A 25997-nucleotide genomic window follows, 5' to 3' on the forward strand; every position below is an offset into this window, starting at 1 on the left:
AAGGGCTATATCTGTTCTTAGTTCTGCATTTTTTGAACGGAGCATGCTTGTCTAATATGGTGAGGAAGTAACTTTTAAAGAATGACCAGGCATCCTCAACTGACGGGATGAGGTCAATATCCTTCCAGGGTACCCGGGCCAGGTCGATTAGAAAGGCCTGCTCGCAGAAGTGTTTTAGGGAGCGTTTGACAGTGATGAGGGGTGGTCGTTTGACCGCGGACCCGTAGCGGATACAGGCAATGAGGCAGTGATCGCTGAGATCTTGATTGAAGACAGCAGAGGTGTATTTGGAGGGCAAGTTGGTCAGGATAATGTCTATTAGGGTGCCCATGTTTACGGATTTAGGGTTGTACCTGGTGGGTTCCTTGATGATTTGTGTGAGATTGAGGGCATCTAGCTTAGATTGTAGGACTGCCGGGGTGTTAAGCATATCCCAGTTTAGGTCACCTAACAGAACAAACTCTGAAGCTAGATGGGGAGCGATCAATTCACAGATGGTGGATGATGTCAAGCAAAGAGGCGAGTTTGAAGGTAGGCCTTGAAATTCATCCACAGGTACACCTCCAATTGACTAAAATTATGTCAATTAGCCTTTCTGAATGTTCTAAAGCCATGACATAATTTTCTGGAATTTTCCAAGCTGTTTAAAGGTACAGTCAACTTAGAGTATGTAAACGTCTGACCCACTGGAATTGTGATACAGTGAATTATAAGTTAAATAATCTGTCTGTAAACAATTGTTGGGAAAATGACTTGTGTCAAGCACAAAGTAGATGTCCTAACCGACTTGCAAAAACTATAGTTTGTTAACAAGAAATGTGTGGAGTGGTTGAAAAACGAGTTTTAATGACTCCAACCTAAGTGTATGTAAACTTCCGACTTCAACTGTGTGTGAGAATGCTATTCATTGACTACAGCTCAGCGTTCAACACCACAGTGCCCTCGAAGCTCATCACTAAGCTAAGGACCCTGGGACTAAACACCTCCCTCTGTAACTGGATCCTGGACTTTCTGACGGGCCGGCCCCAGGTGGTAAGGGTAGGTAACAACACATCCGCCGCGCTTATCCTCAACACGGGGGCCCCTCAGGGGTGCGTTCTCAGTCCCCTCCAGTACTCCCTGTTCACTCATGACTGCATGGCCAGGCACGACTCCAACACCATCATTAAGTTTGCCAATGACACAACAGTGGTAGGCCTGATCACCGACAATGATGAGACAGCCTATAGGGAGGAGGTCAGAGACCTGACCGTGTGGTGCAAGGACAACAACTTCTCCCTCAACGTGATCAAGACAAAGGAGATGATTGTAGAATACAGGAAAAGGAGGACCGAGCATACCCCGATTTTCATGGACGGGGCTGTAGTGGAGCAGGCTGAGAGCTTCAAGTTCCTTGGCATCCACTCACCAACAAACTAACATGGTCCAAGCACACCAAGACAGTCGTGAAGAGGGCACGACAAAACCTATTCCCCCTCAGGAGACTGAAAAGATTTGGCATTGGTCCTCAGATCCTCAAATGGTTTTACAGCTGCACCATCGAGAGCATCCTGACGGGTTGCATCACTGCTTGGTATGGCAAATGCTCGGCCTCCGACCGCAAGGCACTACAGAGGGTAGTGCGTACGGCCCAGTACATCACCGGGGCCAAGCTTCCTGCCATCCAGGACCTCTATACCAGGCAGTGTCAAAGGAAGGCCCTAAGAATTGTCAAAGACTCCAGCCACCTTAGTCATAGACTGTTCTCTCTGCTACCGCACGGCAAACGGAACCGGAGCGGCAAGTCTAGGTCCAAAAGGCTTCTTAACAGCTTCTACCCCCAAGCCATAAGACTCCTGAACTTGTAATAAAATGGCTACCCAGACTATTTGCATTGCCTCCCCCCCCTCTTCTACACTGCTGCTACTCTCTGTTATTATCTATACAAAGTCACTTTAATAACTCTACCGACATGTACATATTACCTCAATTACCTCGACACCGGTGTCCCTGCACATTGACTCTGTACCGGTACCCCCTGTATATAGCCCCGCTATTGTTATTTTGTTATTTACTGCTGCTCTTTAATTATTTGTTATTCTTATCTCTTACTTTTTTAGGTATTTTATTAAAACTGCACTGTTGGTTAAGGGCTTGTGAGTAAGCATTTCACTGTAAGGTCTACACCTGTTGTATTCGGCGCATGTGACTAATACATTTGGTTTTAGATGAACTGTTTTGTACAGATAATTATTAGACTCAAGTTGAAAATGCTGGTAAACATTCAAATACTTTTAGTTTTTTTTTAAAAATCACAAAATAAATGCACTGTGTCTTTACTAGTCCTGTATTAGCGGACTGAGTGCGGGAAAACATCTTTCCTCCAAAGACTACAAATTACGCCATTTATTTTCCCCATAGGCTTTGTTCAAACAACCATGGCGGAGGTAATGCTTACAAAAAGACACCATTACTATTTCTCTTTATTGGAGAAGCAGTGTTTGCCTATCTTCATACTGTACAGTCTTTGATTTTAGCTTGCTTGCCAGCCTGTCTACGGTTGTCAGTTTTGTTAGCCACTAGCCATCTCGTTGCTACTACTAGCATCATTTTAGGTTTTTCTTGGTAGAATGGATTGTTGTAGCTAGGAAGTTAGCTACAACTCTTTGATAATCATTGATAACAAACAACATAGCTAATATATTTTTTTGGTGATGGTAACTTCCATCTGGCCTAAATGGTGTCAGACACAGTCAGATCATATGTTACTTCTCAACATGGACTTCAAACTGAGGTTGTTTTGTCATGTTCTTTACCGCCAGGAGTCCTTTTTCCAAGACATAGACACCCTACAGAAGCATGGAATTGTGAGTATATCTGAAAACAAGGTCAAGGACAGTGGTTAGACAGCGCTGACCCTTGACAGAGTGTATAATATGTTATAGATACTTAGTCATGGGTAGGTAGATAGACCAACTCAAGATTACACCTCAAAACTAATAAGTAAACAACCCCCACTCTCTCTCTCTCGTTCTCTCTCCCTCCATCCCACCCTCCATCCATACAGAACATGGCAGATTTAAAGAAGCTGAAGTCTGTGGGTATTTGCACAGTGAAGGGGATCCAGATGACCACATCTGTGTAACATCAAGGGCCTTTCGGAGGCCAAGGTGGACAAGATCAAAGAAGCTGCTGGGAAAATGTTGGTGAGAGACTCACCTGAGTCTACTTCAGAATAGGGGACTTTGGTTTTTCATGATTAGTTTTGTTGTAAAAAAACAACAACATTTATTCAACATACAATTGTAAGGCAAACTCACAATCCTGTTGCAGCTGGTCGCCTAGTATGTTGAATACATTTTTATTTTATTTTATTTTATTTTAGACCAAAGGTTTCCTGACAGCATTTGAATACAGTGCGAAGAGGAAACAATTGTTCCGCGTCACCACTGGAAGCATAGAGTTTGAGTTGAGATTCGCCACATGCTCATATGTTCATAACTTTTCATAGTAATACATTTTCAGTACTCCTATTTTTCTCTTCTGATCCGTCTGTCTTCAGTAAACTACTTGGGGGAGGTATGGAGAGCATGGCAATCACTGAGGCATTTGGAGGTGAGCTCTGTGTGTCCCCCAGTCAAAGATATGATAAATCTCATGCTGATGATGTATAAGACAAGAAGTTAAGGCCCAATGGCTAACATTAACCTGACCTGAGTCAGATATAAAACCTGTTTTTTTTCTTCATACTTTCATAGTAAATGTTTTGTCCCTCAGAGTTTCGGACAGGCAAGACCCAGCTCTCTCACACACTCTGTGGTAAGTGAATGGCTGAAGGGTATTTTCGGTAGTCCCAGTTAGGTTGTACTGTCTTGGAAGTCAGGTTTCAGAAATATTCAGATATTACTACATTGGTTCTTGTCATTTAGTCCGTGTCTCTGTTGTTCTCCAGTCACAGCCCAGCTTCCTGGAGAGGATGGCTACACAGGAGGAAAAGTAATCTTCATCGACACAGAGAACACTTTGTATCCTAATTTACCTGAGCTCTAATCTATAAAGTCAGATTTGCATCAGTCTAAAATCACCCGTACTATTGCAAGTATTTCTGAGGATACAGGGTCATAAGTATCACAGTGTTTTTTTATTCACATGACTCAGCCAATAGATTCTCTTATGAAATCCTATGTTTTCCTTAACCTGATGTGACCCTCTAGTCGTCCAGACAGGCTGAAGGACATAGCAGACAGGTTCAACGTGGACCATGATGCTGTGCTGGACAATGTGTTATACGCCCGAGCCTACACCAGTAAGACATCTAACTTACTCATTAAACAGTACCTCTCTATCATTACTGCCTAAACCTGAGAACATATTGTCTGAAGAAAGCTGTTTCACAATGTTAGATAGAAATGTTAAGTATACATTTTGAGTCTGTTGTTTGTACATTTTTTACTGTATACATTTTAGGATGACTTCTGTGTTTTCTAATGGGTACTTATGACATCAGAGGATAAGGCTTTTGTATGGTTTGGGCCTTGCATCTTGGACTTACCGTACTGCACTACTATGTACCTAATTAGGTTTCAACTTCAGGTGAACACCAGATGGAGCTGTTGGATTTTGTGGCGGCCAAATTCCACGAGGAGGGAGGCATCTTCAAACTTCTGGTATTAAATGAAAAGAAAATATAAACAACATCACCTGTCACATTGTTTTATGTTAGTATTTTTTTCTTAATGTCAACTTCTATCACTGTACTTATCTTTCGGTAACACTTTAGTTAATGTCGACAGATATAATGCATTATTATGTGTAATAAGCATTTATAATGTCTTGTGTCTCTATGTCTTTCCCATTCCTGCCCTCAGATCATAGACTCCATCATGGCTCTGTTCCGGGTAGATTTCTCTGGCCGAGGGGAGCTGGCAGAGAGACAACAGAAGCTGGCCCAGATGCTCTCTCGTCTGCAGAAGATCTCTGAAGGTCTGGCCACAGCTCTTGCAGATTTATATGGGAACTATGGAAATAATAGATGTACATCGCAGCAGAATAACTCTTGACTTTTGCATAAACCTTGGATTGATGGAGATGGGATATATATATTTTTTATATTAATTCATACATATTGATATTCATGTCTTCCTCTCTCCTCTCCCTAGAGTACAACGTTGCAGTGTTTGTCACCAATCAGATGACTGCAGACCCTGGAGCTGGGATGTCGTAAGTGACTAACCTGATGTAGTGACTAGGGGTCGGTTTGGAATTGGACGGAAACTCACTCATTTGGCTAAAGTTCTAACATGTTTTGGCCTGTAATTCTGATCTGAGGGTTTCTCTTGTCTTTGTCAGGTTCCAAGCTGATCCCAAAAAGCCGATTGGAGGGCACATTCTGGCGCATGCGTCCACCACACGAATCAGCTTGAGGAAAGGACGTGGAGAGTTGAGAATCGCCAAGATATTTGACAGGTAATTTGTCTTAAAGTTCACTTACTCAATATATGTTCTCATTATTCCTTAGTAATAAATCATTGTAAAGAAGTGGTCAAATAGGATTTTCTCACCTATAGAGAAAGATCTACCTCCTCTCATAGATTTATTATTTTCCATGGTCTCCTGCAGTCCTGAGATGCCTGAGAACGAGGCCACTTTCGCCATCACTCCGGGGGGAATTGCTGATGCCAAAGAGTGAAAGACCCTCATGGATTCCCCATTAGGCAGCTTTTTTCAAATCATAACTGATTTGAATACTTATACTGTTTCTCTGTACTATTTAATGTTAGAATTTTTGTTGTTGTTGGGTTTTGTAAAATAAAGGATGTGTATACTCTGATTAGTATACTGTTTTTAATGTTCATATTTACCGGTTTACTGAGTGGAGCTAGACAGCTTTACGTTCAACCCCACCTTCCAGAATGCATTATTCTGTAGTTCCAAGGTTACCCCCTCGAGGAGCCATCCTAGGGGTTTGTTGTGGAACTGTAGGTTTACGTCTCTCTCTCTCGTCGGTCTCGTCTCCGTGAGACACCGGCTCACCATATGCCTCCCAAAACAAGACACAGTGAAGCATCGCGAATTATTTTAACATAAGTAGCTAGATAACAGAACGGATATCAAGCCAGTTGCGTTATTCACAGTCAAGCCAGCTAGCTAGCTTAGCTAACTCTGCCATGGACCCGCGAGACACAGCCCCGGATTCGTGGGAGCAGGAGGAGGATGCCGAGGCCCGAGCCGCCGCGGGACTCCAGTCCGCTCTCGCCGCTCTCAACGTCAATGCCAAGCCGTTTGTCCCGAATGTCAACGCGGCGGTGTTTGTACCGACCTTCTTTCAAAGCAGCCCCACGGAAATCCCAATATCCGACGGTCACGGTAGGTTAGGGCGTGATGTTGTGGAGTGTTGTAATAACGGGATTTTGACAGCTGCTCTTATTGCCTGGGGTTAGCCAGGTTAGCTACAGTAGCTAGCTAGATAACGTTAGCTATCTTGGGGTTGTAACGTTAGCTAGCAAGCCTACTAGACTAGTGTATGATATTGCTCAACCCCAATGTGACTGTTTTGACATGATGGTGCAACGTTTATAGCTAGGCCTACTGCTCATGATGCTATTATTATTGTTAAGCCATCACCCATACTGGATTCCTATTCCAAAAGCTCCAATGTCCATTTAATGCCAATGATAAAAGCAACAACTTGTCTCTTCACAGGTGCTGACCCAGTTGCCAGCATGGAGCTGTCAGAAACAGTTGGTATGTGTTTTTTGTTTATTACTATATTATTATGTAGCTAACTATTCTTCCATCTTTTACTTCCCTTTGCCACTCAGGTGTGTTGTACTTTACACAATGTTATTGTTTTGGACAATCACAGACTTATCAGATTGTTTGTTGAAGATGTGTATCACAGGTGTTTTTTTAAAAACCTTTAGGTTTCAATCGTTATTTTTTACCTGCAGAAGGTTGCCTTGCCAACTTCCACCCAACTCATTCCAGAAGAGATTACAAATGTCCGTCAGTCAGTATTGTCTACCATTCATTCATTCAGACATTGAAACATCTCTTCAGGCCTACTGCTCACTGGGAGGTAGCCTAGGCCCGAAGGCCAGTTCTGGGAGACATGACAAGGTCCAACTGGGAGGGTTGGCAGGCTCCCACTCCCTACATGCTTATCTATAGCATGATGCAACATCACAGGCCTATGCCTAAAATATACTAGTACACTGGAACACGTGGAAACAGATAGAGGATATGACGTTTGTTAGACTGGTATAACCAAATCGGGCAGTCCAGTTGTTGTATTTTCAGGGAATGTTGCTGTAGAGGTACTATGTTGACCAGCCCTATATATGTTTTACATTTGGCCAGAGAACACTGTGCACATCTACTCAGGTTACATACACCTGATTTATCTGTTAGTGTGACACCTGGCTGAAACTGTAGCCTGCCAGAGAGAGAGAGATAGAGAGGACATGAGGGGAGTGAGTTCTGAGTGACTGTTGAAGTTACCTCGTGGGTTTATAGTTCAGAACAAAGATGCCGTTTTTGTAATGTGTGGTTTATTTTTTCTGTGGTGTTGCATGCAATGTAAGCATGCCTCTGAGCAGTTGTCATCATGACCTTCTCCAGATTGTGAATGACACGTGTTGAGAAGGGAACAGGCATTGTACATGTTTAAGTGTTTAATTTCATGGATGAGGAGGTGAAGGCCTTGTGAACAGAGATGCTGCTATGGGAAGAGTTTTTCTGAAGTACTAATCTGCATCAGTGCTAGATTAACTAGAATTTCTTTAAAGAATGCATTTAATTTGTTCAATATACAGTAAAGTTATCTAGCTATCACTACTATCGCTACAAAGCTATATCACTATTAAATAAGGATATTGAACATCCATGGTATACAGTGCCTTCAGAAAGTATTCACACCCCTTGACTTTTTCAACGTTTTGTTGTGTTACAGCCTGAAATTAAAATTGATTAAATTGGGATTGTGTGTCACTGGCATACACACAATACCCTATAACATCAAAATGGAATTATGTTTTTAGAAATGTTTACAAAGTCATTAAAAATGAAAAGCTGAAATTTCTTGAGTCAATAAGTATTCAACCCTTTTGTTATTGCAAGACTAAAATAAGTTCAGGAGTAAAAATGTGCTTAACAAGTCACATAATAAGTTGCATGGATTCACTCTGTGTGCAATAATAGTATTTAACATGATTTTTGAATGACTACCTCATCTCTGTACTACATACATACAATTATTTGTATTGTCCCTCAGTTGAGCAGTGAATTTCTAACACAGATTCAATCACAAAGACCAGGGAGGTTTTCCAATACATTGCAAAAAAGGGCACCTATTGGTAGATGTTGAAAAAGAAAAGAAGCCAACATTGAATATCCCTTTGAGCATGTTGAAGTTATTAATTAAACCTTGGATGGTGTATGAATACATCCAGTCACTTCAAAGATACAGGCATCCTTCCGAACTCAGTTGCCAGAGAGGAATGAAACCTCTCAGGGATTTTACCATGAGGCCGATGGTGACAGAGTTACAGAGTTTAATGGCTGTGATAGGAGAAAACTGAGGATGGTTCAACAACATTGTAGTTACTCCACAATACTAACCTAAATATCAGAGTGAAAAGAAGGAAAAGAAGAAAAATATCCCAAAACATGCATCCTGTTTGCAATAAGGCACTAAAGTAAAACTGCAAAAAATGTGGCAAGGAAATGAACTTTATGTCCTGAATATAAAGCGTTATGTTTGAGACAAATCCAACACAACACATCACTCTTCATATTTTCAAGCATGGTGGTGGCTCCATCATGTTATGGGTATGCTTGTCATTGGCAAGTTTTTTAGGATAAAAATAAATGGAATAGAGCTAAGTGCAGGTAAAATCCTAGAGGATGGTTTAGTCTGCTTTCCAACAGACACTGGGAGACATATTCACATTTCAGCAGGACAATAGGCCAAATATACATTGGAGTTGCTTACCAAGACGACATTGAATGTTCTTGATTGGTCTAGTTACAGTTTTGACTTAATCGGCTTGAAAATCTATGGCAAGACTGTAAAATGGCTGTCTAGCAATGGACAGCTGTAATCGCTGCAAAAGTTGATTCTAACATGTATTGACTCAGGGGTGTGAATACTTATGTAAATGAGATTCCTAGAATTTCTAAAAACATGTTTTCACTTTGTCATTGTGGGGTATTTTGTGTAGATGGGTGAGAAAAGGTTTTATTTAATTAATTTTGAATTCAGGCTGTAACACAACACAGTGTGGAATAAGTCAATGGGTATGAATACTTTCTGAAGGCACTGTAGGTGACCACAACTATGTAATACATGTGTAATAAGCCAATTTCAGTGTCATAGTGTATGAGGTCAGAGATCAAAGAGCATTGTTTGAAGAGAACGTGCAGACACCGTGCAGTTCCGCACACAGTTTAGATTAACAGTGTGCCGGTACTCTCCTCTCTGTTCACAAGCTATCTCATATACCCATCATGCACCTGTGAAATCTGCTGGATGTGCGGACTACCTTCAACAAAAGAGCATTGTTTCATGGTCTACATCAGTGGTAAACAAGTGCCGCTTTTGTTCTTTAGCTCCAGTGGAGAACGGAGGAGGGACAGAAGCAGACATGATGGTGGAGGTGGAGACGTGGGAGCAGAAAGAGGAGCCCGGGGAAGGAGAACCAGGAGGAGGGGGAGCCCTGGGAGGAGAGGGGGGTTCCAGTGAGGAGGTGCAGGGAAAGGAGGAGGAGGAGATGATGGAAGAGGAAGAGGAGGAGGAGCTGCCCATGCTCAAAGTAATCCCCCTCCCACCAGACGCCCCGAAGAAGGAGCATGTCAATGTGGTGTTCATCGGGCATGTGGGTGCGTTCCTACTGTATACTATTACCTCATGGTCTTCTTTCCTACATCATTTTTTTTTTACATTCCTGGACAGAGAGCAAGTGCTGTTAGAAATTGTCTGTATTCATTTGGATTGAAGAACAGTTTTCATTTTTTCAGATGCTGGTAAATCAACTATTGGAGGTCAGATCATGTGAGTAATAACATGGTTATCAATAACTATTCCAAGATTCAGGTTACTGAAGATGGCTTAACATTTTCTTCTACGGTATGATATCCATTGCTACTAATGCCATGGCTATCTAGAAATAAAATGTTCTCTCCTATATTCATCAGATCAGGCAATCTCTGTTTATCTTTCTTATTGGAGGTATTTGACAGGAATGGTAGAGAAAAGAACACTGGAGAAATATGAAAGAGAAGCCAAAGAAAAGAACAGAGAAACATGGTGAGTTTACCTTCTGGTGTGACTAGATTCAGTTATGTATATGCTTGGAAATAAAAATGACAGACTATTTCATCTTGTATCCGTATCTTGCTCGCCAGGTACCTGTCCTGGGCTCTGGACACCAACCAGGAGGAGAGAGACAAGGGGAAGACGGTGGAGGTGGGGAGAGCCTACTTTGAGACAGAGAAAAAGCACTTTACTATCCTGGATGCCCCCGGCCACAAAAGCTTTGTCCCCAACATGATCGGTGGGGCGTCACAGGCTGACCTGGCAGTGCTGGTGAGTTTTCCCAAACAATGCTTAGTGGAAGGCATTTCACTGGCCACTTTTCATATCTGCTGCGTCGAGGCAAAACAGGCCCCTGTGTCCCTGTTAGTTGTATCGTTGCCAGTAGACAAGTTGACTGAGACTGCATTTGTTTAGCAATGGGATTTTGTGTGATAAGAAGAGGACTGACTTAACTATATAATGAGAGAGTATTTTCTAATATGCATTCTGGTTCTGAAAAGTCTACACAGTAGATAATGTACAGTACCTGTAAGGTGTACCCTAGTGTTTATCATTATCTTCTGCACCCTATGCTAGTCTAACGTAACCCTATGTTGTGGTCAGGTGATCTCGGCCAGAAAAGGAGAGTTTGAGACAGGCTTTGAGAAGGGGGGTCAGACGCGGGAGCACGCCATGCTGGCCAAGACGGCTGGAGTCAAACACCTCATCGTCCTCGTCAACAAGATGGACGACCCCACTGTCAACTGGAGCTTGGAAAGGTAACAGTCAGTCCAATGTACAGTGCATTCGGAAAATATTAAGACCCCTTGACTTTGTTCACATTTTGTTACATTACAGCCTTATTCTAAAATGGATTAAATATATATTTTTTTATCAATCTACACAATACCCCATAATGACAAAGCAAAAACAGGTTTTTAGAAATTTTTCAGATGTATAAAAAATTAAAAAGAGAAATACCTTATTTACATAAGTATTCAGACCCTTTGCTATGAACCTCGAAATTGAGCTCAGGTGAGTCCTGTTTCCATTGATCATCCTTGAGATGTTTCTACAACTTGATTGGAGTACACCTTTGGTAAATTCAATTGATTGGACATGATTTGGAAAGGCACACACCTAGCTATATAAGGTCCCACAGTTGACAGTGCAGGTCAGAGCAAAACCAAGCCATGAGGTCGAAGGAATTGTCCTTAGAGCGCCAAAGACAGGATTGTGTCGAGGCACAGATCTCGGGAAGGGTACCAAAATATTTCTGCAGCATTGAAGGTCCCCAAGAACACAGTGGCCTCCATCATTTTTAAATGTAAGAAGTTTGGAACGACCAAGCGTCTTCCTGGAGCTGGCCGCCTGGCCAAACTGAGCAATCGGGGGAAAAGGGCCTTGGTCAGGGAAGTAACCCCAGAAAATCTCAAGTGTTATTACATACAGCCAGTAAGAACTATTGGATATTAAAGCGATGTCAATTTACCATAATTACGACTGGGAATACGTCTTTCCCGGAGCGGATCCTTTGTTTGGACCTTCACCCTGGACATGCGATCTCATCCCAGAGGCTGACCCAAAACAACGTGGTCGCAGCAGGAGAGGCAGACGGAGCGGCCTACTGGTCAGACTCAGAAGGCGAGGACACCATCCACCGCTTCCGAGCATATTACTCGCCAATGTCTAATCTCTAGATAACAAGGTGGACGAAATTAGGGCACGAGTTGCCTTCCAGAGAGACATCAGAGATTGTAACATTCTCTGTTTCACGGAAACATGGCTCACTCGGGATATGTTGTCAGGGTCGGTACAGCCACCTGGTTTCTTCATGCATCGCGCCGACAGAAACAAACATCTCTCTGGTAAGAAGAAGGGCGGGGGTGTATGCCTTATGATTAACGACTCATGGTGAAATCACAACAACATACAGGAACTCAAGTTTTTTTTGTTCACCCGACCTAGAATTCCTAACAATCAAATGGGATATGTTCCGGATAGCGTCAGACAATAACATTGACGTATACGCTGACTCGGTGAGCGAGTTTATTAGCAAGTGCATCGGAGATGTCGTTCCCTCTGTGACCATTAAAACCTTCCCTAACCGTGGATTGATGGCAGCAGTCGCGCAAAACTGAAAGTGCGAACCACCACTTTTAATCATGGCAAGGCGACCGGAAACACGACCGAATACAAACAGTACAGCTATTCCCTCCGCAAGTCAATCAAACAAGCAAAGCGTCGGTATAGAGATAAAGTAGAGTCGCAATTCAACGGCTCAAACACGAGACGTATGTGGCAAAGTCTACAGTCAATCACAGATTACAAAAAGAGAACCAGCCCCGTCGCGGACACCGACGTCTTGCTCCCAGACAAATTAAACAACTTCTTTGCTCGCTTTGAGGACAATACAGTGCCACTGACACAGCCCGCTACCAAAGCCTGTGGGCTCTCCTTCTCTGTGGTCAACGTGAGTAAAACGTTTAAACGTGTTAACCCTCGCAAGCCTGCCGGCCCAGACGGCATCCCTAGCCGCGTCCTCAGAGCATGCGCAGACCAGCTGGCTGGTGTGTTTACGGACATATTCAATCTCTCCCTATCCCAGTCTGTTGTCGCCACATGCTTCAAGATGGCCACCATTGATCCTGTTCCCAAGAAAGCCAAGGTAACTGAGCTAAATGACTATCGCCCCATTGCACTCACTTCTGTCATCATGAAGTGCTTTGAGAGACTAGTCAAGGACCATATCACCTCCACCCTACCTGATGACAATGCAATCGCCATCACACTGCACACTGCCCTATCCCATCTGGACAAGAGGAATACCTATGTAAGAATGCTGTTCATTGACTACAGCTCAGCATTTAACACCATAGTACCATCCAAACTCGTCATTAAGCTCGAGACCCTGGGTCTCGACCCCGCCCTGTGCAACTGGGTTCTGGACTTTCTGACGGGCCACCCCCAGGTGGTGAAGGTAGGAAACAACATCTCCACCCCGCTGATCCTCAACACTGGGGCCTCACAAGGGTGCGTTCTCAGCCCTCTCCTGTACTCCCTGTTCACCCATGACTGCGTGACCATGCACGCTTCCAATTGAATCATCAAGTTTGCAGACGACACTACAGAGGTAGGCTTGATTACCAACAACTACAAGACAGCCTACAGGGAGGAGGTGAGGGCCCTCGGAGTGTGGTGTCAGGAAAATAACCTCTCACTCAACGTCAACAAAACAAAGGAGATGATCGTGGACTTTAGGAAACAGCAGAGGGAGCACCCACCCATCCACATTGACGGGACAGGAGTGAATGTGGAAAGTTTTAAGTTCCTCGGCGTACACATCACAGAAAAACTGAAATGGTCCACCCACACAGACAGCGTGGTGAAGAAGGTGCAACAGCGGCTTTTCAACCTCAGGAGGCTGAAGAAATTTGGCTTGTCATCTAAAACACTCACAAACTTTTACAGATGCACAATCGAGAGCATCCTGTCGGGCTGTTTCGCAGTCTGGTATGGCAATTGCACCGCCCTCAACCGCAAGGCTTTCCAGAGGGTAGTGCGGTCTGCACAATGCATCACCGGGGGCAAACTACCTGCCCTCCAGGACACCTACAGCATCCGATGTCACAGGAAGGCCAAAAAGATCATCAAGGACAACAACCACCCGAGCCACTGCCTGTTCACCCCGCTATCATCCAGAAGGCTAGGTCAGTACAGGTGCATCAAAGCTAGGACCGAGAGACTGAAAAACAGCTTCTATCTCTAGGCCATCAGACTGTTAAACAGCCATCACTAACATAGAGAGGCTGCTGCCAACATACAGACTGAAATATCTGGCCACTTAAATAAAATAATAAAGGTATCACTAGTCACTTTAAATAACGGCACTTTAATAATGTTTACATATCCTACATTACTCATCTCATATGTACAGTTGATGTCGGAAGTTTACATACACCTTTGCCAAATACATTTAAACTCAGTTTTTCACAATTCCTGACATTTAATCCTAGTAAGAATTCCCTGTCTTAGGTCAGTTAGGATCACCACTTTATTTTAAGAATGTGAAATGTCAGAATAATAGTAGAGAGAAATTTATTTAAGCTTTTATTTCTTTCATCACATTCCCAGTGGGTCAGAAGTTTGCATACACTCAATTAGTATTTGGTAGCATTGCCTTTAAATTGTTTAACTTGGGTCAAATGTTTTGGGTAGCCTTCCACAAGGTTCCCACAATAAGTTGGGTGAATTTTGGCCCATTCCTCCTGACAGAGCTGGTGTAACTGAGTCAGGTTGGTAGGCCTCCTTGCTCGCTTTTTCAGTTGTGCCCACAAATTTTCTATGGGATTGAGGTCAGGGCTTTGTGATGGCCACTGCAATACCTTGACTTTTTTGTCCTTAAGCCATTTTGCCTCAACTTTGGAAGTATACTTGGGGTCATTATCCATTTTAAAGACCCATTTGCGACCAAGCTTTGACTTCCTGACGGATGTCTTGAGATGTTCCTTCAATATATCCACATCATTTTCCTCCTCATGATGCCATCTATTTTGTGAAGTGCACCAGTGCCTCCTGCAGCAAAGCACCCCCTACAACATGATGCTGCCAACCCGTGCTTCACGGTGGGGATGGTTTTCTTTGGCTTGCAAGCCTCCCCCTTTTTCTTACAAACATAACGATGGTCATTATGGCCAAACAGTTCTATTTTTGTTTCATCAGACCAGAGGACATTTCAAGTACGATCTTTGTCCCCATGTGCAGTTGCAAACCGTAGTCTGGCTTTTTTTATAGCGGTTTTGGAGCAGTGGCTTCTTCCTTGCTGAGCGGCCTTTCAGGTTATGTCGATATTTGGACTTTTACTGTGAATATAGATACTTTTGTACCTGTTTCCTCCAGCATCTTCACAAGGTCCTTTGCTGTTGTTCTGGGATTGATTTGCACTTTTCGCACCAAAGTATGTTCATCTCTAGGAGACAGAGCGCGTCTCCTTCCTGTGTGGTATGATGGCTGCGTGGTCCCATGGTGTTTATACTTGCGTATTATTGTTTGTACAGATGAACGTGGCACCTTCAGGCGTTTGGAAATTGCTCCCAAGGATGAACCAGACTTGTGGAGGTCTACAGATTTTTTTCTGAGGTCTTGGCTGATTTCTTTTGATTTTCCCATGATGTCAAGCAAAGAGGCACTGCGTTTGAAGGTAGGCCTTGAAATACATCCACAGGTACACCTCCAATTGACTCAAATTATGTTAATTAAGCTATCAGAATCCAAAGCCATGACATAATTTTCTGGAATTTTCCAAGCTGTTTAAAGGCACAGTCAACTTAGAGTATGTAAACTTCTGACCCACTAGAATTGTGATACAGTGAATTATAAGTGAAATAATCTGTCTGTAAAAAATTCTGTCTGAAAAAATTACTTGTGTCATGCACAAAGTAGATGTCCTAACCGACTTGCCAAAACTATAGTTTGTTAAGAAGAAATTTGTGGAGTGGTTGAAAAACAAGTTTTAATGACTCCAACCTAAGTGTATGTTAACTTCCGACTTCAACTGTATATACTGTATTCTACACCATCTACTGCATCTTGCCTATCACATTGATCATCCATATATTTATATTTTCTTATTCATCCCTTTACATTTGTGTGTATAAGGTAGTTGTTGTGAATTTGTTAGATTACTTGTTAGATTTTACTGCATTGTCGTAACTAGAACCACAAGCATTTCACTACACTCGCATTAACATCTGCTAACCATGTGTATGTGACCAATAACATTTGATTTGATTTGAACCAAGAACAAGATGGTCACTGACAGAGCTCCAGAGTTCCTCTGATGGGAGAACCTTCCAGAAGGATAACCATCTCTGCAGCAGTCCACCAATGAGGCCTTTATGGTAGACTGGCCAGACGGAAGCCACTCCTCAATAAAAGGCACATGACAGCCTGCTTGTAGTTTGCCAAAAGGCAACAAGATTCTTTGGTCTGATGAAACCCAGATTTAACTATTTGACCTGAATGCCAAGTGTCACGTCTGGAGGAAACCTGGCACCATACCTATGGTGGCGGCAGCATCATGCTGTGGGGATGTTATGCCAGCTGCAGGAACTGGAAGACTAGTCAGGACTGAGGGAAAGATGAACGGCGCAAAGTACAGAGAGATCCTTGATGAAAACCTGCTCCAGAGTGCTCAGGACCTCAGACTGGGGCAAAGGTTCACCTTTCATCAGGACAACAACCCTAAGCACACAGCCAAGACAACGCAGGAGTGGACAAGTCTCTGAATGTCATTGAGTGGCCCAGCCAGAGCCCGACTGTCACGTTCCTGACCTTATTTCCTTTGTTTAGTCTTTGTTTAGTTGGTCAGGACGTGAGCTGGGTGGGTGTAGTCTATGTTATGTGTCTCATTGGTTTAGGTGTGTCTGATTTGACTGATATGGTTCTCAATCAGAGGCAGGTGTTTTACGTTGTCTCTGATTGGGAACCATATTTAGGTAGGCTGTGTTCACTGTTTGTTTGTGGGTGATTGTTCCTGTTCGTTCGTTCATGTTTTTATGTTCTCAAGTTCAGGACTGTAGCGTTGTTGGTTTCTTTCTGTTTATTGTTTTTGTTCATGTTTAAAAGTATTCAAATAAATATGGATACATACCACGCTGCGTTTTGGTCCGATCCTTGCTCCTCCTCAGACGAGGAGGATTACGACGTTCGTTACACCGACCTTGAACCCGAGCGAACATCTTTGGAGAGACCTGAAAATAGCTGTGCAGCAACGCTCCCCATCCACCTGACAAAGCTTGAGAGGATCTGCAGAGAATAATGGAAGAAACTCCCCAAATGCAGGTGTGCCAAGCTTGTAGCGTCATACCCAAGAAGACTCAAGGCTGTAATCGCTGCTAAAGGTGCTTCAACAAAGTACTGAGTAAGGGGTCTGAATACTTATGTAAATGTGTTATTTCAGTTTTTATTTGTAATAAATTTGCAAACATTTCTACAAACCTGTTTTCGCTTTGTCATTATGGGCTATTATGTGTAGATTGTGTGTTGATGGATTTAAAAAAAGATTTGATCCATTTTAGAATAAGGCTCTAACGTAAAAAATGTGGAAGAATTCAAGGGTTCTGAATACTTTCCGAATGCACTGTATATACATGCATCTTGTTAGAGAGAGCCAAATGCAGTGTCCCATCTAATGTGTTGTTTGACCCTCATGCTGCATGGCTGGTTATGACAGACAGTCATAGAATAGGAAAGATATAAAAATGGAGATTGTGTTCCTCAATTAGTCAACATTGTAACATTGATATTGATATTTAACACAGTAAAATAACCCATCCTCCTCCCTCTCCACTACAGGTATGAGGAATGTAAAGAGAAGTTGGTGCCATTTCTGAAGAAGGTGGGCTTCAACCCAAAGAAGGACATCTACTTCATGCCTTGCTCTGGGCTGACGGGAGCCAACCTGAAGGAGCCCATAGAGGAGTGCACATGGTACACGTAAGTCAACCTCCCCTCAGTTCTCTGCAGAAAGTACACGTAAGTCAACCTCCACTCAGTTCTCTGCAGAAAGTACACGTAAGTCAACCTCTCCTCAGTTCTCTGCAGAAAGTACACATAAGTCAACCTCCGTTCAGTTCTCTACAGAAAGTACACGTAAGTCAACCTCCCCTCAGTTCTCTCCAGAAAGTACACATAAGTCAACCTCCGTTCAGTTCTCTGCAGAAAGTACACATTAGTCAACCTCCCCTCAGTTCTCTGCAGAAAGTACACATAAGTCAACCTCCCCTCAGTTCTCTGCAGAAAGTACACATTAGTCAACCTCCCCTCAGTTCTCTGCAGAAAGTACACATTAGTCAACCTCCCCTCAGTTCTCTGCAGAAAGTACACGTAAGTCAACCTCCCCTCAGTTCTCTGCAGAAAGTACAGTTGAAGTCGGAGGTTGGTTGGAATCATTAAAACTCGTTTTTCAACCACTCCAAAAATGTATTGTTAACAAACTATAGTTTTGGCAAGTCGGTTAGGACATCTACTTTGTGCATGACACAAGTAATTTTTCCAACAATTGTTTACAGAAAGATTATTTCACTTATAATTCACTGTATCACAATTCCAGTGGGTCAGAAGTTTACATACACTAAGTTGACTGTGCCTTTAAACAGCTTGGAACATTCCAGGAAATTATGTCATGGCTTTAGAAGCTTCTGATAGGCTAATTGACATAATTTGAGTCAATTGGAGGTGTACCTGTGGATGTATTTCAAGTCCTACCTTCAAACTCAGTGCCTCTTTGCTTGACATCATGGGAAAATCAAATGAAATAAGCCAATACCTCAGAAAAAAATTGTAGACCTCCACAAGTCTGGTTCATCCTTGGGAGCAATTTCCAAATGCCTGAAGGTACCACGTTCATCTGCACAAACAATAGTACGCAAGTATAAACACCATGGGACCACGCAGCTGTCATACTGCTCAGGAAGGAGACGTGTTCTGTCTCCTAGAGATGAACGTACTTTGGTGTGAAAAGTACAAATCAGTCCCAGAACAACAGCAAAGGACCTTGTGAAGATGCTGGAGGAAACAGGTACAAAAGTATCTATATCCACAGTAAAACGAGTCCTATATCGACATAACCTGAAAGGCCGCTCAGCAAGGAAGAAGCCACTGCTCCAAAAACGCCATGAAAAAGCCAGACTACGGTTTGCAACTGCACATGGGGACAAAGATTGTACTTTTTGGAGAAATGTCCTCTTGTCTGATGAAACAAAAATATAACTGTTTGGCCATAATGACCATCGTTATGTTTGTAGGAAAAAGGGGGAGGCTTGCAAGCCGAAGAACATCATCCCAACCGTGAAGCACGGGGGTGGCAGCACCATGTTGTGGGGGTGCTTTGCTGCAGGGGGGACTGGTGCACTTCACAAAATAGATGGCATCATGAGGCAGGAAAATTATGTGGATATATTGAAGCAACATCTCAAGACATCAGTCAGGAAGTTAAAGCTTGGTCGCAAATGGTCTTCCAAAGAGACAATGACCCCAAGCATACTTCCAAAGTTGTGGCAAAATGGCTTAAGGACAACAAAGTCAAGGTATTGGAGTAGTCATCACAAAGCCCTGACCTCAATCCCATAGAAAATTTGTGGGCAGAACTGAAAAAGCGTGTGCGAGCAAGGAGGCCTACAAACCTGACTCAGTTACACCAGCTCTGTCAGGAGGAATGGGCCAAAATTCAACCAACTTATTGTGGGAAGCTTGTGGAAGGCTACCCGAAACGTTTGACCCGAGTTAAACAATTTAAAGGCAATGCTACCAAGTACTAATTGAGTGTATGTACACTTCTGACCCACTGGGAACGTGATGAAAGAAATAAAAGCTTAAATAAATTTCTCTCTACTATTATTCTGACATTTCACATTCTTAAAATAAAGTGGTGATCCTAACTGACCTAAGACAGGGAATTATTACTAGGATTAAATGTCAGGAATTGTGAAAAACTGAGTTTAAATGTATTTGGCCAAGGTGTATGTAAACTTCCGACTTCAACTGTACATAAAAGTCAATCTCTTTGTGGGTGCTGAGTGGCGGTTGCTTGTCAAGTCTTTATTTTCATAACAGTCCATCAAATCAATGTATATTTTTTCCTCCTCCATAAAACAGCTCTGCTAACTTCTATGAAGCTATCAAAGTTCTCTCTGTCCCCATAATAATTGATAATCCATAAATGTATTATTAGAAAAGATAATAATTGATTGTCCCAGTTGTTCTTCGTTGACAGGGGGTTGCCATTCATCCCACATCTGGACAGCCTGCCAAGCTTCAACAGAATCACAGATGGCCCTGTCAGATTACCCATCGTAGACAAATACAAGGTGAGCTCAACTGCTGTCATGAGTTATCCCAGTTACATATCTCTAGCTCTGTATTGCACTCAACGGCATAACTTGCATAATTTTAACCACACCATCTTATTCTGTAGTAATTAATAATCCATTATGAATACATTATCTCAGAGTTTGACAAAGGCTTATGAAATGTCTGCTAAAATACAAAGATAATGCAGCACTGTGCAGCTGCTACACACACACTCACACACACACACATACACATACACACACACACACTGGCCTTCCCACATCACGTCCAGATGAGGCCCTCTGTTCCGTTCTGGGTGTCCTTCCAAGTCCTCCTTACTGTAGCCAAGGACAGCAGAGCACAGCCATTTTCTCCACAAGATAATTTAGCCTTCTGGCACCGGTTTCACCAGCGGGTGTTTTGGAACAGGTTAGAAGGAAGGAAATTATATTGTATAGCTTTCTCAGCAGGTCTTCCGCACATACACACACACACACACTGCTGTGGTTGTGTAAGAGGGGTGTTATGAAACCCAGGATCCCTAACTAGATCTGCTATTCAGTTGATATAATGGGATTACGGTCCAGTTAATTGGCGGCTGGTTAGGTTGTTAGACTAGCTGGCAGTGGGGATCAACAGCTTAGCGCTAGACGCTAGTACACTCAATGAAGTAATCTTAGGTGGGAGCATAGAAGAGAAAAGAAACAACCATTTTAATTGACTAGACAGAATCAGTTTTGTTTTTTTCATTCATTCAATATAAGTGCTAATTTTCTATAGTAACCTAGTGTGAGCAGAATCCGTAGTAAACTGCAGTGTCCTTCCTAACCCTTAGTACCACTTCCTTTAACTGAGGGGGGTTCTGATGAGCATTTTTCTCTGCTAATACAGGAGTAATAAAGGCCTAGTTCACTCATTTAGTGGATTTAAGCACCATCAGAACCCCTACTTCCCGAGCCAAAAAGGTGAAAGGTCTTTCTGTGCCCTTAAGCAAGGCACTTAACCCTAAGTGCTCCAGGGTCGCTGTTGATAATGGCTGACCCTGGCCGTGACTCCATTCTCCGAGGTTTATAAAAACCTCTTAGATCGGAGTAGAAGATGAGAAAGGAAACAAAGGATGTAGTGTAATAATACAATTTTCTTTAACTTGTAGTAAGTAAGTAGCTTTGAGCCGGACCGGCTCATAGGAGCAGGAGCCTATCTCCTGTTTCTGTAGCGTGAGGCAGCTTGACGTACATGTACAACACCCCCTGGACAGGACACTAGTCTATTGCAGGACCTTACCCCCAAACTATCTCCTTAATGTTGAGTGCCGAGCAGAGATGCATCGGGGACCATTTTTACAGTCTTTGGTATGACTCGGCCGGGGATCGATCTCCCAATCTCGGGGTGGACACTCTAACCACAAGGCCACTGACTATAATTGGTAGAAAACCCTTAACCTGGTCTTGGTTGTGCTCTGTGTTCAGGATATGGGCACTGTGATCCTGGGGAAGCTGGAGTCTGGGTTCATTGCCAAAGCCCAGCAGCTGGTCATGATGCCTAACAGGGTAAGGCTCTCCATAGGTCATTCATCTGTCCTGGAGAGTATACATTACACAAGTGTACAGGAGACCCTTTCACAATTTACATGTACTTTTTAATTTCTTTGGCAGATGCTCTGCAGAGAAACGTCTGCTAAGTAATTTAAATTTAAATTGTGAAAGGGACTCCTGACTTCCACATTACCATGCACTTCAGGTTTGGATTCTCCAACATGTATGCATCTGTGTTAAATACTTTACTTCAGGTTCTAATGTTATATTTCCCTTCCCAGCCCCAGTTTATCTTGCGATTTAAGATTACTAATATAATACTTGTTGTATAACATATACACTGAGTGTACAAAACATTAAGAACATCTTCCTAATATTGATTAGTACCCCCTTTTGCCCTCAGAACAGCCTCAATTCATTGGGGCATGGACTCTACAAGGTGTTGAAAGCGTTCCACAGGGATGCTGGCTCATGTTGATTCCAATGCTTCCCATAGTTGTCAAGTTGGCTGGATGTCCTTTGGGTGGTGGACCATTCTTGATACACACGGGAAACTGTTGAGTGTGAAAACCCAGCAGCGTTGCAGTTCTTGACACACTCAAACTGGTGCGCCTGGCACCTACTACTATACCCTGTTCAAAGGCACTTAAATCTGTTTGCCCATTCACCCTCTGAATGGCACACATACACAATCTATGTCTCAATTGTCTCAAGGCTTACAAATCCTTCTTTAACCAGAGGTGGAGCGGGGTCTGCGTCCCGCACCTGAGCCGCCACCGCGGATAGATGCCCACCCAGACCGTCCCCTATAGGTTCAGGTTTTGCGGCCGGAGTCCGCACCTTTTGGGGTGGGGGGGGGGGGGGGGGGGGGGGTTTGGGGGGGTACTGTCACGCCCTGACCTTAGAGAGTCTTTTTATGTCTCTAGTTGGTTTGGTCAGGGTGTGATTTGGGGTGGGCTTTCTATGTTTTGTTTTCTATGTTTCTTTATTTCTATGTTTTGGCCGGGTATGGTTCTCAATCAGGGACAGCTGTCTATCGTTGTCTCTGATTGGGAATCATACTTAGGTAGCCCTTTTTCCCTCCTTTCAGTGTGGGTAGTTATCTTTGTTAGTGGCACTTTGCCCTGTAAGCTTCACGGTTGTTTTTCGGCGACATTTTAAATAAAAACAGAAATGAACGCTCACCACGCTCCACTTTGGTCCAGTTCTTTCGGCGGCCGTGACACTCCTCCCCTTCATCTACACTGATTGAAGTGGATTTAGTGACATCAAAAAGGGATAATAGCTTTTGTTTTGTATACTCAGTGTATATACAGCACTATGATACATGTGATGTGTTATCCCCCAGCACACAGTGGAGGTGCTGAGCCTGCTGTCTGACGAGGTGGAGACAGATGAAGCTGTTCCTGGAGAGAACTTGAAGCTAAGGCTGAAGGGCATCGAGGAGGAGGAGATCCTGCCTGGCTTCATCCTCTGTAATGCTGAGAACCTCTGCCACTCCGGACGCACTTTTGACGCTCAGGTAGGCTACGTTCCTTAGGACATGACTAAGGTCATTTTAGATCGGTTGGTAGAGCATGGCGCTTGCAATGCCAGGATAGTGGGTTCCATTCCCGGACCACCTGTACGTAAAATGTACAGTGTATGCACACATGACTAAGTTGCTTTGGATAAAAGCTTCTGCTAAATAAATGGCATATGTTATCATTGTCTAGGATTAGTTTACAAAGATACACTGCATCAGAGAAATGCTAAATGATAGCGATGGTAGATTGGATTGACTAAATACAGTTGAAAGTCGGAAGTTTACATACACTTAGGTTGGAGTCATTATAACTTGTTTTTCAACCACTCCACAAATTTCTTGTTAACAATCTATAGTTTTGGCAAGTCGGTTAGGACATCTACTTTGTGCATGACACAAGTAATTTTTCCAACAATTGTTTACAGAAAGATTATTTCACTTATAATTCACTGTATCACAATTCCAGTGGGTCAGAAGTTTACATACTCTAAATTGACTGTGCCTTTAAACAGCTTGGAAAATTCCAGAAAATGATGGCATGCCTTTAGAAGCTTCTGATAGGCTAATTGACATCATTGAGTCAATTGGTGTACCTGTGGATGTATTTCAAGGCCTACCTACAAACTCAGTGCCTCTTTGATTGACATCATGGGAAAATCAAAAGAAATCGGCCAAGACTTCAGAAAAAGAATTGTAGACCTCCACGAGTCTGGTTCATCCTTGGGAGCAATTTCCAAATGCCTGAAGGTACCACGTTCATCTGTACAAACAATAGTACGCAAGTATAAACACCATCAGAACACGCAGCATCATGTTGTGGGGGTGCTTTGCTGCAGGAGGGACTGGCGCATTTCACAAAATAGATAGCATCATGAGGGGGGAAATGATGTGGATGAATTGAAGCAACATCTCAAGACATCAGTCAGGAAGTCAAAGCTTGGTCGCAAATGGGTCTTCCAAATGGACAATGACCCCAAGCATACTTCCAAAGTTGTGGCAAAATAGCTTAAGAACAACAAAGTCAAGGTATTGGTGTGGCCATCACAAAATCCTGACCTCAATCCTATAGAAAATCTGTGGGCAGAACTGAAAAGCATGTGCGAGCAAGGAGGCCTACAAACCTGATTCAGTTACACCAGCTCTGTCAGGAGGAATGGGCCAAAATTCACCCAACTTATTGTGGAAGGCTACCTGAAACGTTTGACCCAAGTTAAACAATTTAAAGACAATGCTACCAAATACTAATTGAGTGTATGTAAACTTCTGACCCACTGGGAACGTGATGAAATAAATAAAAGCTGAAATAAATCATTCAACTATTATTCTGACATTTCACATTCTTAAAATAAAGTGGTGATCCTAACTGACCTAAAACTGAATTTTTACTAGGATTAAATGTCAGGAATTGTGAAACTGAGTTTAAATGTATTTTGCTAAGGTGTATGTAAACTTCCGACTTCAACTGTATGTAAACTCCAGTACTTGCACCTCTGCTATTTTCTCTGGTGTTTTATTATTTTTAAATTACTTTGTTTTCAGATTGTCATCATTGAGCATAAATCCATCATCTGCCCAGGTTACAACGCAGTCCTACACATCCACACCTGTATTGAAGAAGTACAAATCACAGTGAGTTACTAAGTTACATTAGCTTGTTAACAACCCCTAACCTAATCACAGTGAGTTACTAAGTTACATTAGCTTGTTAACATCTCCTAACCCAACCGGGTCTCTATCCAAGTATAGCCTGCCCACCACATGTATCTTCTCGGTCAGTGAATAATGTTCATTACTAAATAAACCTGTATTCAAGTCAATTCTCTCCTCAGGCCTTAATCTGTCTAGTGGACAAGAAGACCGGTGAGAAGAGCAAGACGCGACCTCGCTTTGTCAAACAGGACCAGGTGTGCATCGCCCGGCTACGTTGTGCTGGAACCATCTGCCTTGAGACCTTCAAAGACTTCCCACAGATGGGGAGGTTCACCCTACGAGATGAAGGTTGTTGTGTGTGTTCCTGTGGGATTGTTTTATACCATGTTTTGTTTCTATTGATGAATATCAAAAAGCTTTAAACAACAAAACCAGTGCCAATGGAGTACTAAAGGTTTTTATAAGTATGGAATTGTCTCCCTTTTCAGGCAAAACCATTGCTATTGGCAAAGTGCTGAAGCTGGTACCAGAGAAGGACTAATGTGAAGCAGCATGGAATCCTGGGACAGTTGTCATGAAAGAGAAGGAAGCTGCTGACGCCTACCTAGCCAGCCACCCCCTCTTACATACCACTATCTGTTGAAGACGAGGAGGAGAACAAATCATGTTTGAAAATAAAGAAGAAACTTAAAAAAGTGACTGAATCAGTTTTTATGATGAACAATGTTAATGAAAGACAAGTCCAGTGTGTCAGCTTTCTCATATTGAGAGCTCAGCTATGCCACTAATGTAGCCACTACCCTTTCCCAGGCCAACCTCACTCTGTGCTGGTCCACCTTTTGTTTTGGAAATGGGAATGTATGCGTTGTTACTTCGTTTGGAAAGGAAGGGACTAGCGTTGCATCCGGTTGCATCATGTTTGGACCATAATTAGCTAGTTATACGCATTCAAATCCCAAATATTATACCGAAATGGTAATATTTTGGTTGTAGGTATCGCCATACCAAAATCATAATCTGGTATGTTCACACGCACACAATGAAACAAACATGGTTCCTGTTGTGAACGTGTGTTGTCATGTTACCAATCAACAACAATGAAAATAAAGTATCAAACTGAGAGAGAAAAATTAAAGGCTCTGTTTTTCTCAATTTCTTACAA

The 25997-nt window shown here is 42.8% G+C and overlaps 1 protein-coding gene, 1 long non-coding RNA gene and 1 pseudogene across 2 annotated transcripts; 2 read left to right on the top strand and 1 right to left on the bottom strand.

Moving 5' to 3' along the window:
* Positions 1-1452: 1452 nt before the first annotated feature.
* On the top strand, positions 1453-5809 carry LOC139571299 (meiotic recombination protein DMC1/LIM15 homolog; annotated as a pseudogene).
* On the bottom strand, positions 3338-4850 carry LOC139571300 (uncharacterized). The gene is made up of 2 exons (XR_011674270.1): positions 4532-4850; positions 3338-3959 (listed from the first exon to the last, which is right to left on the bottom strand). It is a non-coding gene; the product is annotated as an uncharacterized lncRNA (long non-coding RNA).
* Positions 5776-25970, top strand: LOC139571297 (eukaryotic peptide chain release factor GTP-binding subunit ERF3A-like). Its single transcript, XM_071394052.1, has 14 exons — positions 5776-6345; positions 6682-6723; positions 9589-9858; positions 9997-10030; positions 10208-10285; positions 10384-10564; positions 10898-11052; positions 17630-17770; positions 20049-20142; positions 21595-21675; positions 23009-23182; positions 24725-24814; positions 25015-25183; positions 25324-25970. Exons 1-14 carry the CDS (start codon positions 6147-6149, stop codon positions 25374-25376), a joined length of 1761 nt encoding a protein of 586 aa, XP_071250153.1. The 5' UTR covers positions 5776-6146; the 3' UTR covers positions 25377-25970.
* The last annotated feature ends 27 nt before the right edge of the window (positions 25971-25997 follow it).

This window comes from Salvelinus alpinus, chromosome 3 (genome assembly GCF_045679555.1).
Source record: "Salvelinus alpinus chromosome 3, SLU_Salpinus.1, whole genome shotgun sequence".
NCBI classification, from domain to species: Eukaryota; Metazoa; Chordata; class Actinopteri; order Salmoniformes; family Salmonidae; genus Salvelinus; species Salvelinus alpinus.

Bases quoted from the DNA above. Each gene is read 5' to 3' on its own strand.
- LOC139571297 (XM_071394052.1), top strand. From the start codon at position 6,147: ATGGACCCGCGAGACACAGCCCCGGATTCGTGGGAGCAGGAGGAGGAT. The intron at 10,565-10,897 runs GTGAGTTTTCCC...TGTTGTGGTCAG, and splicing joins AGGCTGACCTGGCAGTGCTG to GTGATCTCGGCCAGAAAAGG. The intron at 25,184-25,323 runs GTTGTTGTGTGT...CTCCCTTTTCAG, and splicing joins GTTCACCCTACGAGATGAAG to GCAAAACCATTGCTATTGGC.